The sequence below is a fragment of the Mycteria americana genome, chromosome 28, assembly GCF_035582795.1.
Source record: "Mycteria americana isolate JAX WOST 10 ecotype Jacksonville Zoo and Gardens chromosome 28, USCA_MyAme_1.0, whole genome shotgun sequence".
Taxonomy (NCBI): domain Eukaryota; kingdom Metazoa; phylum Chordata; class Aves; order Ciconiiformes; family Ciconiidae; genus Mycteria; species Mycteria americana.
This window is the reverse complement of record NC_134392.1, coordinates 1,388,644-1,399,732: the sequence shown is the minus strand read 5'-3', so window position 1 is coordinate 1,399,732 and position 11,089 is coordinate 1,388,644. Positions and strand designations below refer to the sequence as shown.

Sequence of the window (11,089 nt, the reverse complement as noted above, 5' to 3'; positions counted from 1 at the left end):
AAGGGCTGAGGGGGGAGGGGGGCTGAGGGGAGGGGGGGGCGGCCCGGGGCTCCCCCGCCCCCCGGGATCCCCCCGCTAAATGTGGAAAAAATGACGCCACCACCCGCCCCGCGGTGACGTCAGCGCGGCGGGTGGCGCGGATTGGCTGGCGGCGGCCCCGGCCCGGGGGGGCTCTGCGCCCTCCGCCGACTTTTAAAAGTGGCGGCGGCGCCGGGTCGGGACCGGGACGAGCGACCCGGCAGGAACCGACCCGACCCGACGGGACCGGGCCGAGCCGAGCCGAGCCGAGCCGAGCCGAGCCGAGCAGGGACAGACCCGCACCGGGGCGAACCGACCCGACCCACCGGACGCTCCCGCACCGAGCCCATGTCCAACGCACACTTCAACCGCGGGCCGGCCTACGGGCTGTCGGCCGAGGTGAAGAATAAGGTGGGCGGAACCGAACCGAACCGCACCGGGCCGGGCCGAACCGAACCGAACAGGGCAGGACCGACCCCGCCCGGGCGGGGGGACAGGACCCGGCCAGACCGAACCGGGAGCAGGGAGCAGGACCCGGCCATACCGGACCGGGCGGGGGGGGGTGGGGGGCAGGACCCGGTTGCACCGAACCGGACCGGGAGGGAGGGTAGGGCCCGGCCGGACCGGACCGGGAGGGGGGGCAGGGCCCGGCCGGACCGGAGCGCGCGGCGGGGGCAGGACCTGGCGCTGTCCCTGGTGCTGCCCCGGGAGGGGGAGCCCGGTCGCCCGGGTCCCCTCTGCGGCGGGGGGGGGACGATAGGCACCCGCACGCCCGGGTCCCCGCCGTCTCGGGGGGGGGGGACGGGGGGCACCCGGACGCCCGGGTCCCCCCGGCCGTGCCTCAGTTTCCCCCCGCAGACGCCCCGCGGGGGGGGGTGGGGAGGGGGCGCCCCGTCCCTCCGGACGCCGTCGCCTGCGGGGAGCGGCGCGGGAAGGGTTAACTCGGGGGGCCCTGGGTGGCCCGGGGGGGGCCCGCCGCCCCCGGCCCCGCCGCGAGCCCTTATAAGGCGTCGGAGCGCGGCGGGCGGGCGGCGGCGGCCCGGAGCTATATATGGGCAACGGTTCGGCGGGCCCGGACGCCTCGGTCCTCCCGGGGGGGGGCCGGGGCGGGGCGGGGGGGGGCCCGGACGCCCGGGTCCTCCCTGCCCCGCGGGGGCAGATGCCCCCCCCCGCCTCCCCAACCCCCTCCCGGCACCTGGGGGACCCGGTCCCGGGCTGTTCTGTCCCCCCTCCCCGCGGTGGGGGGCCGGAGCAGGGGCTGAGCTCGTGTGTGTCCCCCCCGCGTCTCCCCTGCCCCCCGCTCAGACCCCCGGCCCCTCCGGTGTCCTCCCATCTGACAATGTCCTCCTGACAGTGCCCACCACGTCCCCCTGACGGTGTCCCTCTGACAGCGTCCCCCATGTCCCCCCGCGTCCCCCTGACGGTGTCTCCTGTCCCCAGCTAGCGCAGAAGTACGACCCGCAGCGGGAGCGGGAGCTGCGCGCCTGGATCGAGGGGACCACCGGCCGCCGCATCGGGGACAGCTTCATGGACGGCCTCAAGGACGGCGTCATCCTCTGCGAGTATGACCCCGAGCAACGACCAGAACCCTGACCCCAACCCTGGCCCCAGCTTGGGGACCGGGCTCTGGCAGCGTGGCCCACACCTGACCCCGGCTCAAGTCTGGGGTCACCCCCCGGGAACTCAGCCCAACCTTGACCCCAGACCTTAAGCTTGACCCCATCCCTCCCCACCCGCTGACCTCACCTGGGCTGACGCTGACCAGTGAGGGCTGACCCCCGCTCTGACCCTGACCTTGACCCCCACTCCGACCCTGAACCTGGCCCCCTCCCCCCAGGCTCATCAACAAGCTGCAGCCCGGCTCCGTGCAGAAGGTGAACGAACCCATCCAGAACTGGCACAAGGTGAGGGGGCCCCGAATGGGGGGTCGGGGCTTGGGGAGGCCCAAAGGGCACTGCAGGGGGTCGGGGTCCCGGGTTCCGGGCTCCAAGCTGACCTGTGCGCAGCTGGAGAACATCGGGAACTTCCTGCGGGCCATCACACGCTACGGGGTGAAGCCCCACGACATCTTTGAGGCCAACGACCTCTTCGAGAACACCAACCACACGCAGGTCCAGTCCACCCTCATCGCCCTCGCCAGCCAGGTGACCCCGCTGGGGCGGGACGGGGCCCGGGGTTCATGGGGGTCCTTGGGGAGTGGCTGGGGGGGCCCAGGGGGTGCCGGAGGGTCCCCATGTCCCCTTGGAGGCCACCAACCACACACAAGGTCCAGTCCCCCCTCATCGCCCTCACCAGCCAGGTGACCCCGCTGGGGCGGGAGGGGGCCCAGGGTTCTTGGGGGTCCTTGGGGGCCCTGGGGACTCCCTACATCCCCTTGGAGGACACCAGCCACGTGCCCTCCCCCACTGCCCTCACCTGATGGGGCCAAATGGGGCAAAGCCGGGGTCTCGAGGGAGCCCTGGGGGTATTTGGGGTCTCAGGGGGCTCAAGGGGGATGGGGCCTGGGGGAGTTTTGGGGCAGTCCCAGGGGAACGGGGGATAAATGTGGGTCTGGGGGCCCCGGTGGGGCGAGGGCCTGTGCGCACCCCGAGCCCCAGGGTCTCATGCAGGCCAAGACGAAGGGGAACAACGTTGGCTTGGGGGTGAAGTACGCGGAGAAGCAGCAGCGGCGCTTCCACCCCGAGAAGCTGCGTGAGGGCAGGAACATCATCGGCCTCCAGGTGCCACAGGGACACACAGGGGGGGCACAAAGACATGGGGGAGCACAGGGGGATGCTGGGGTACGACATCGGGGCACACAGGATGCCCAGGGGTCCCTGAGGGGTCTCCTGGGGACACGGGCTTTTGCTGCGGACAGTGTGTGTGGGGGGTGGTCCCAGTGTCTCGGGGCTGGTCGGCGCTGTCCCTGTCCTTGCCCGTGACCCCCTCTCCCCCGTCCCCAGATGGGCACCAACAAGTTCGCCAGCCAGCAGGGCATGACGGCGTACGGGACACGGCGGCACCTCTACGATCCCAAGCTGGGGACGGACCAGCCCCTGGACCAGGCCACCATCAGCCTCCAGATGGGCACCAACAAGGGTGCCAGCCAGGTGGGGACAGGGGGAGCACTGTCCCCAGGGACATCAAGGGCGCCAGCCGGGGCGGGGGGGAACACGGACACTGCCATCCCTGCAGGGACCCCACTGTGTTGGGCCCACCAGGTATGGGGACACAGGGACACTGATGTCCCCAGGGGACCCCAGTGTCCTGGGTCAGCCAGGTAAAGGGACTTAGGGACATGGCACTGGAGGGAGGGGGTCAGGGAGACCCCACGGGCAGTGGGGGAGAGGATGAGGGGTCCCCAGGGCCGCTGCCATCCTGAGATATGGTCCCCTGAGGAAGCCGAGGGACGCCTGGGGAGGACAAAGGACCCTCTGGAAAGACAAGGGGCCCCCTCTGCTCCCCTGGAGAGGACAGGGGGACCCGCCCCCAGACCCTCGGGGGAGGCTGAGGGACGCTTGGGAGGACAGGGGACCCCCCCCAGCCGCCATGGGGAGGCCAGGGACCCCTGGGGAGGCCGAGGCCGCCACCCCCAGCGCTGCCCCTGCCCAGGCGGGGATGACGGCACCGGGGACGAAGCGGCAGATCTTCGAGCCGGCGCTGGGCATGGAGCGCTGCGACACGCTGACCATCGGGCTGCAGATGGGCAGCAACAAGGGCGCCTCGCAGCAGGGCATGACGGTGTACGGGCTGCCGCGGCAGGTCTACGACCCCAAGTACTGCGGCGGCCCTGAGCTGCTGGGTGAGGACGGCCTCGACAGCTTCTACAACTCCCAGTAGCCACCAGCCCGTGGCTGCTTGCACCGCACCGCCCTGCCCCGCGCAGGGCCGCACCGCACCGGCCTCACCGCGCCCCCGGCCCCGCGGGGCCGGCTCGGCCAGGGGGCTCGGCCAGGGGGTCCGGCCCCACCGCCGCCCTCCCCGTGTGAAGCCACCGAGGCACAATAAAACCCACACGCAAACCTGCCGCCTCCATGGGCACCGGCACAGGGGACATTGAGGCACAAGGGCGAGACAGGGGACGACGAGGCATGGGGGGGACAAGGTGGGGGGACTACAGGGGACAGCAAGGCATGGGGCCAGGGGCACACGAGGCAGGGAGGGACAGAACGAGGTGGGGGGGGCAACGAGGCATGGAGATGGGACAGGGATGGGGGGACACCGAGGCACGCAGGGGGACAGCAGGACATTGAAAGGGAACTGGGACAGAGGGACACCAAGACACAGAGGGGGCACAGGGAGGAGGACAGGGGGACACACGATGGCACAGAGGGGACATTTCAGAGGCCGGACAGCCTGAGGGTGGCATAAGGGTGACAGGGGTGACCCTGGACAGCCAGGTTCCCCGCGTCAGGGCAGTGCTGAGCCTGGGGTGACCCCCACAGAGCCCCTGAAACGCCTGGCCCCGGGCCCTCCTACCCACACAGGCACCTGGGATGACAAAGTCAACCCTAACGATGTCCCTAGGGAGTAACGGGGTCCCTGGGTTTAGGAGCTGGTGGCCAACAGTGACAATTTGTCCCAGCATAGCTATGAAACCAGAGGAGATTCGTTAGCGCATCACCTAGATTGATATCGCCTGGCCCTCTGCAGGCCTGACCATCCCCACAGACACCACGGGACTGTCCCCATGTGTCCCCACGTGTCCCCACACGTCCCCGTGCCCCTCGCCATGGCGCTGCCAGTGACAAGGATGCGGAGCCCTGGCCCAGCCCCACAAGGGCGTTTATTCGAGGGCAGCTCTGCCAAAACGCGTCGCCCGCGCGCCCAGCCCCTGCGGCCCCGCTCCTGCGCAGTCCCTGCAGCTCGCTGGAGAGTGGCAGTTAAGCGCCTGGGACAGGGACAAGTCCCAGCGGGGCCAGGCGAGCCCCTTGCCCAGACCCACCCCAAGAGCAGGGGTCCCGTCCCCGGGGAGGAACACGTCTTGGGTCCCCGCATGAGCGGGAGCCCCCGCGCCCAGGGACAGAAAGGTAGAAAACGTAAAGAAAATGCCACAAAGGGGCGGCAGGGACGTGACCCCCTGCCTCGGGTCTCGGGGCAGGGATGTGACACCCCCCCCCCGGGGGTCTGGGGTTGTGCTGCGGGCAGGGGCTGCCCCAGCCGCTACTGGTTGGCAGCTTCGCAGGCATCGATCCAGTCGCTGTAGACGTCCACCGGCTCCGACAGGTCTCGGGGGGATGTTAAGGCACTAACAGGGAGGCGGAGGGAGGGTCCAGGGGGGGGCGGGGGGGCGGGGGGTCCCGGTAAGGATACAGGTAATGGGCGTCTGGAACTCCTCCAGGCAGACGGTGCAGGAGATCACCCCCGTGTTGCGGGCACGGTCCCTGGGGGCAGCAGGGGACAGGCTGCTATGTGTGGCCCCCCGCCGTGCCCCCTCCCGGGCTGTGGCCCCCTCCCAGCCGTGCCCCCCCCCCCCGGGCCGTGCCTCCCCCCGGGCCGTCCCCGGCCCCGCTCACATCTTGACGTCGCAGGACTTCTCGTGGTTGCAGAAGGGGCAGGTGAACTGCGTCTCCAGCGTCCCCGTCACCTTCTTCTTGGGCGGCGGCTTCCGCTTGGACTTACGGCGCCCCATGGCTGCGGGAACGGCGACGGACCCGGTCACGGGCCGGGGGCCCGGGGAGGACGCAGGCCCTCCCGAGGCCCGGCGTCCAGGAGCCCCCGCGGGCGCGGCCCCGACCCGCAACGGGCCACGACGGCAGCGAGCTCGACCCGCCGGCTCCCGCCGGCTCCTCCCGGCCCCCCCGTCCTCCCGTCCTCCCGGCCTCCCCAGCCCGGCTGCCCGGCCCCGCGCACCTGCCGCCCCGTCCCGCTCCGCTCCCGCCGCGTTTCCCCCGGCGACCGGCGCTTCCGCTGCGTTGACCCGGAAGCGGCCCCGCCCCCGCCCCGGCCGCTTCCGCCCGCCCTTGCGCCCATTGGGCGACAACCGGCAGCGGGGACGGGGACGGGTCGCCGCTGGCACCACGTGGCCCGAGGGTTGCCCCGCCCCCCCGAGATCTGAGGCGAAACGCGGCTGTTTCGGGGCAGCGTCTCCGTCCGAAGCCCTTTATTGGGGGGCACCGGGGACCGGTGGGGGTCCGGGCTGGGGGCTCCCAAAGGGCCCTGGGGTGCCCGAGGTCAGGGGTCACGGGGGTCCCGCCCTGTGTCCCCCAGGTCAAGGGTCACGGGGTGTCACACCCCGTGGCACCACGGGGTCACCCAGCACCGGGGGCGTGGGTGGGATGGGGTGTGTCCTGCTGGCTGCCCCCGCTGGGTCCCCCGCGGCCTGGGGACACAAGGGGTCCGTGATGGGGGACCCCCATGTCCGGGGGGTGCCACCAGGTGCCCTCATGCATCCCCCGCTGTCACGGGTCCTGGGGTCCTTCAGGGTCACAGGTCGCGGGGGGGCAGGGCCACGCGGTAGAGGATGCGGCCGGTGGCCTCCAGGAAGGTGATGGTGGCCGCATGGGCATCCAGGCGCAAGTGGGCAAAGCCACCGGGGGAGGCGGGTGCCCCGAAGAAGAAGCGGAGGGAGCCGGGGGGCACAGCTGCCCCATGGCGCTGGGACTCCTCCACGAAGTTGCCGGCGCCGCTCACCACGTAGCCCACCCCCCCCTCCTCCAGGAACTGGGGGGCAAAGACGGGGGGTCGGGGGTCCAGACGCCTGGGTCCCTGCCCCAGAGGCCAAGACCCTGCCCACCCCCCCCCTCCCGGGACTGGGGGGGGACAGGGATAGGGGCTGGGAATCCAGACTCCTGGGCCCCCCACCCTGGATGCCTGGGCCCCTGCCCACCCCTGCTCCAGGAACGGGGGCCATGGGGGGTCAAGGGGACAGTGACGCCTCGGGGTCAGAGGGGGGTCCCTGGACACCGGGGTCTAGTGGGGGGGTCTGGGGGGTCCCCTGGATGCCAAGGTCCCATGGCAGGGGGGGGCGGGGGGGGCTGGGGGGTTCCTCGAATGCCAGGGTCCCATTGTGGGGGTTCTGGGTGGCCCCCCCAGACACTGCAGTCCTGTGTCAGGTTTTGGGGGGTCCCTGGACACTGGGGTCCCAGTGGGGTCTGGGGGGTCCCCCAGGGGCCGGGATCCTGGGCTCACCTGCAGGTTGTGGTCGTGGCCGCAGAGGTAGGCAGTGACGCGGTGGTGCCGCAGCAGTGGCCGCAGCAGCCGCACCAGGCAGGCGGTGGGGCCGTGCTCGGCCACCGACCACACCGGGTAGTGCCCAGCCACCAGCACGTAGCGGTCGTGGCGCGCAGCAGCCAGACGTCCCCGCAGCCAGGCCAGCTGCGCTGCTGCCGCCCCCGCGTCCCGGGGGCCCCTGGGGGCACCCCCCGCTCCGAAGTCGTCCCCGCCGCCGCAGAGCAGCACCGTGTCCAGCACCAGCAGCCGGGCCGAGGCGTTGGTGCCCGGCAGGGAGAGGCGCAGGCTGTAGTAGTAGTGCGGGAAGTGCCTGCGGGACACGGGGGGCTTGGGGACACCCTGGGGAACACCCCGGGGGGACTTGGGGACAGCCTGGGGACACCCCAGCACCAGGCGCAGGCTGTAGTAGTAGTGTAGGAAGTGCCTACGGGACACGGGATGCTTGGGGACACCCTGGAGACACCCCGGGGACACCCTGGGGACACCCCAGCACCAGGCACGGGCTGTAGTAGTAGTGCAGGAAGTGCCTGTGGGACCCAGAGGGCTTGGGAACACTTGGGGACACCCTGGGGACATCCCAGGGGTACTTGGGGACACCCTGGGGACATGGGCAGGTGACCATGCCAGGGAAGAGCAGCTGCACAGGGGTCCTGGCTGTCCTGGGGGGGTCCCTACCATCGGGGGGAGTGGTGGCCATACGCCAGCTGCGCAGTGACGTTCCCAGCGTGGTCGTGGTTGCCGGCCAGCACGAACCAGGGCAGCTCCCGCAGCCCTGGGGCCGTGAACACCTGCTCGAAGGTCTCCTGCCAGGGGGATGGGGGGGAACAGGGGGGGCAGGAGGAGCAGGGGGACAGAGAGAGACATGGGGACGTGGGATGGGGACGTGTGGGGACAGGCGGAGCTGAGCACAGTGCACCCAGCCAGGCTCCCCACAACCCCCCTGGGGACATTGGGGTTCTCCTCAGAGAGGTATTGGGGTCTCCCCTGAGATTTTGGTGTCCCCCCGAGACTGGGACTCCCCCATACAGATTTTGGGATCCCCCCACTGCAGACCCCCCCCTAGAGATGCCCCCCTGCCCTCCTCGCATTTCAGGGTGCCCCCACCCCGGAGACATGGGGCCATACCTGGAAGCGGGGGTCCCACTCGTCCTGCACCCCCTTGTAGTAGAAGTTGTCCCCAAGGGCGAGGACAAAGTCGGCACCAAGGTCGGTGGCCGCGCGTCCCATGGCTGCTGCCGTGGCCACCTCGCGGGGGGTGGCAAAAGGGGGGTCAGGGACCCCCCCCCAGTCACCCACCGCCAGGAACTGCACCGCCCCCTCAGGGCCCCCCCCGGCCGCCACCGTCACCGTCATCCACAGCAGCGCCAGCATCTGCAGACGGTACCCGTGGGACCCAGGCATCGGGGGCTGCGAGGTGTCCTGGCCCCCACCCATGGGACCCAGGCGTCCGGGGGGGTGCCAGGGGCCCCGGTCTTCACCCACGGGACCCAGGTGGCTGGGGGGGGGTCCCTAGCACCCCCCACCCCCCCAGGGCAGAACGGGGACCCAGGCATCCAGCGCAGCCCAGCCCCCCCAGTATGGAAAGGGCACCCAGGCACCCGGGCCGCCCCTCCCCCCGTGGTTGTCAGGGCAGGACCCCGCGGGGCCGGGGGCCACTCACCCTCGTGTCCCCTCGCGTGTCCCCTCGCGTGTCCCCTCCCGCGCTTTATGGGCCCGAAAGGGGAAGTGGGGTCGCGCCGCCCGGTGCCCCCCCCGGCCCCGCCGTCACCTGACGCCTCGCGGTGACACGGGGCCGCCGCGGGGGGGGGAGGGGAGGCCGGGCCGCGGGGCACTGGGAGCACTGGGAGCACTGGGAGCACTGGGGACAGCGGCGGGGGCCCGAGGGGGATCAGCCCCGGCCTCCGCCGGAAAGCCCCGAGATGCCCCAAATCCGCTCAAGCCACGGCCACGTCATGGCTAACGCGGGACCCCGCGCCCGGGCCTGCCCCCCCCTCCCCCCCGGGGGACCCCACGCCCGGGCCTGCCCCCCCCCCCCCCCCGCCGCGTTTTCCAGTGAGGCCACGTGCGGTGCGGGAGGGGGGGCAGCCCCACGCCGGATCCCTCGCTTGGGTGGAGGGGCGGTGGGGGCCCCCACCCCAAGCTCTGGCCTTCGGTCCTGCGGCCGGGGCGACTCAGGGGGCCAGGCCCACGCGGGCCCACCCGACCCCGAAGGGCCCCAGGCGTCCGGCCCGGCCCAGCCCCACCAGTCTGCCCAGACCCGCATCTCACCGGCCGGGCGGGGTTCCGCACGCCTGGGGCCCTTCGGGGTCGGCGGGGTCCCGGGCACCGGGGTCCTCTCCGGCTCGGGGAGGGGCAGCAGGGCCCAGCGTGCGGCGGGGGGGGGGGGGGGCAAGGGCCGGGACACCTGGGTCCCTCGGGGGGTGGGCACCGCCCTTTGCCTCCCAAAGCAGTGGGGGAGGGGCCCGGACACCTGGGTCTCTCCTGCTCCCCTAGCCCCCCCCCGCGCGGAACTGGGGAGAAATCGGCCAGTTCTGGGGCTGCCCCGCCGGGAAGGGGGGGGCTGACCTCGGGGTGTCCCGTCCCCCCCGAGGGACCCCCCGTTCGGGGAGGGGGGTCTGCGGCCCCCCCGCGGGGCAGAGGACCCGGGGGGCCACCCCCCCCGCGAGGTGACCGGCCCTGGGGGGGACGCCGTGGCCGCGGGGATCCCATCGCCGTGGGCGCCCGTTGCTAAGGGGACCCCGTTGCTAAGGGGACCCCGTTGCTATGGGGACCCCGTTGCCGTGGGGACCATCTGGGGGCCGCGGCTGTTGCCGGCGCGGCCGCGGGGGACGCAGCCCCCCCGTGACCCCCCCGCGCCCCTCCCCCCGCGGGCCGAGGCGGGGCAGGGCGGGTACGACACTTTATTTCCTTTTTTTGTCTTTTTGCCCCTTTTCCGCGGATTTTTCCTCCTTCCCGCTCGCGGGCGGCGCCTTTGGGGGTTTTTTTTTTTTTTTTTCCTTTTCTCCTCGGCCTGGGGGGAGGGGCCGACCCGCCCCAACGGGAAATGACGTCACTGCCACGTGCGGGGGTGAGGGGCGAGCTGCGGGTCCCCAAATGTGCAACGCTGGTGGGGGGGGGCCCCGAGAGCGACGCCCCCCAACATCGCCCCCCCCCCCCAGGGCTTGGGGGGGACGGACCGGGGGTCCCGAAACCGGGGTACCCGGAACTGGGGGGGGTTCCCACAGCCCGGGGAGGGGCCCATTGCTGGTGGGGGGTCCCCAAATGTTGGGGGCCCCATTGCTGGTGGGGGGCCCCAACGGGGGCCCCAAAATGGGGGGAGCCCAAAAATTGGGGGGGGCTGTTCCCCGAGGGGGGGGGGCACTGCTGGTGGGGGTCCCAGGGGGTCCCAAAAACCCGGGGGGAGTGGGCCACAAAGAGGGGGTTCACCCCAGAGTGGGGGTCCCCAAAACGGGGACCCTAATGATTGTCCCCATTTTGGGGGGCCCATTGGGGGGGGAAGGCACACGGGGGGGGTCTAAGGCAAATGCAATTTTGGTCCATCTGACCCCAAAACCCGGGGGCCAGGGGGAGCTGGACCCCCCCAAACTGCCCGGGGTGGGGGGGCCCCATCCCATCCCCCCAACACCGAAATCAGCCAAAGGTGCAGAAACCCCCAAAACGAGCAAAATGCCCCCAAATTCCCCCCCCCCCCGACATGGGCCCCGTGTTGGGAATCGGGAGCCCAGGGACCCCCGGAACGCGGGGCCGGAGCAAAACTACCCAAAACCAATAATAAAAAACACAAAATTGCCGGGGGGGGGGGGGGGGGGGAACACCCCGATGGGCAAAATCAGGGAAAATTGGGGGGTTCCCCCAAAAAAGCACTTGGAGAGCTGGGGGGGGGGACGGACCCGAAAAGGGGGGGGTTGACCCCAGAATG

General features: G+C 71.9%; 3 protein-coding genes across 7 annotated transcripts; 1 reads left to right on the top strand and 2 right to left on the bottom strand.

Annotated features, from left to right (window-relative positions):
• Positions 1–57: 57 nt before the first annotated feature.
• CNN1 (calponin 1) lies at positions 58–4,018 on the top strand. Of its 2 annotated transcripts, XM_075525806.1 has the most exons (7): positions 67–429; positions 1,459–1,580; positions 1,856–1,922; positions 2,025–2,162; positions 2,628–2,738; positions 2,961–3,107; positions 3,610–4,018. In XM_075525806.1, exons 1-7 carry the CDS (start codon positions 367–369, stop codon positions 3,835–3,837), a joined length of 876 nt encoding a protein of 291 aa, XP_075381921.1. In that variant the 5' UTR covers positions 67–366; the 3' UTR covers positions 3,838–4,018. The 2 variants fall into 2 exon arrangements, with proteins under 2 accessions (XP_075381922.1, XP_075381921.1); XM_075525807.1 differs by lacking the exon at positions 2,025–2,162 and having other exon boundaries at positions 58–429.
• Positions 4,019–4,759: 741 nt separating this feature from the next.
• On the bottom strand, positions 4,760–5,949 carry ELOF1 (elongation factor 1). The gene is made up of 4 exons (XM_075525810.1): positions 5,851–5,949; positions 5,514–5,631; positions 5,311–5,381; positions 4,760–5,225 (listed from the first exon to the last, which is right to left on the bottom strand). Exons 2-4 carry the CDS (start codon positions 5,627–5,629, stop codon positions 5,161–5,163), a joined length of 252 nt encoding a protein of 83 aa, XP_075381925.1. The 5' UTR covers positions 5,630–5,631; positions 5,851–5,949; the 3' UTR covers positions 4,760–5,160.
• Positions 5,950–6,091: 142 nt separating this feature from the next.
• On the bottom strand, positions 6,092–9,206 carry ACP5 (acid phosphatase 5, tartrate resistant). Of its 4 annotated transcripts, none has more exons than XM_075525801.1 (5): positions 8,939–9,206; positions 8,296–8,541; positions 7,846–7,973; positions 7,129–7,594; positions 6,092–6,660 (listed from the first exon to the last, which is right to left on the bottom strand). In XM_075525801.1, exons 2-5 carry the CDS (start codon positions 8,539–8,541, stop codon positions 6,424–6,426), a joined length of 1,077 nt encoding a protein of 358 aa, XP_075381916.1. In that variant the 5' UTR covers positions 8,939–9,206; the 3' UTR covers positions 6,092–6,423. The 4 variants fall into 4 exon arrangements, with proteins under 4 accessions (XP_075381916.1, XP_075381915.1, XP_075381914.1 ...); XM_075525800.1 differs by having other exon boundaries at positions 8,831–8,956; XM_075525799.1 differs by lacking the exon at positions 8,939–9,206 and having other exon boundaries at positions 8,296–8,819.
• Between the last annotated feature and the right edge of the window lie 1,883 nt (positions 9,207–11,089).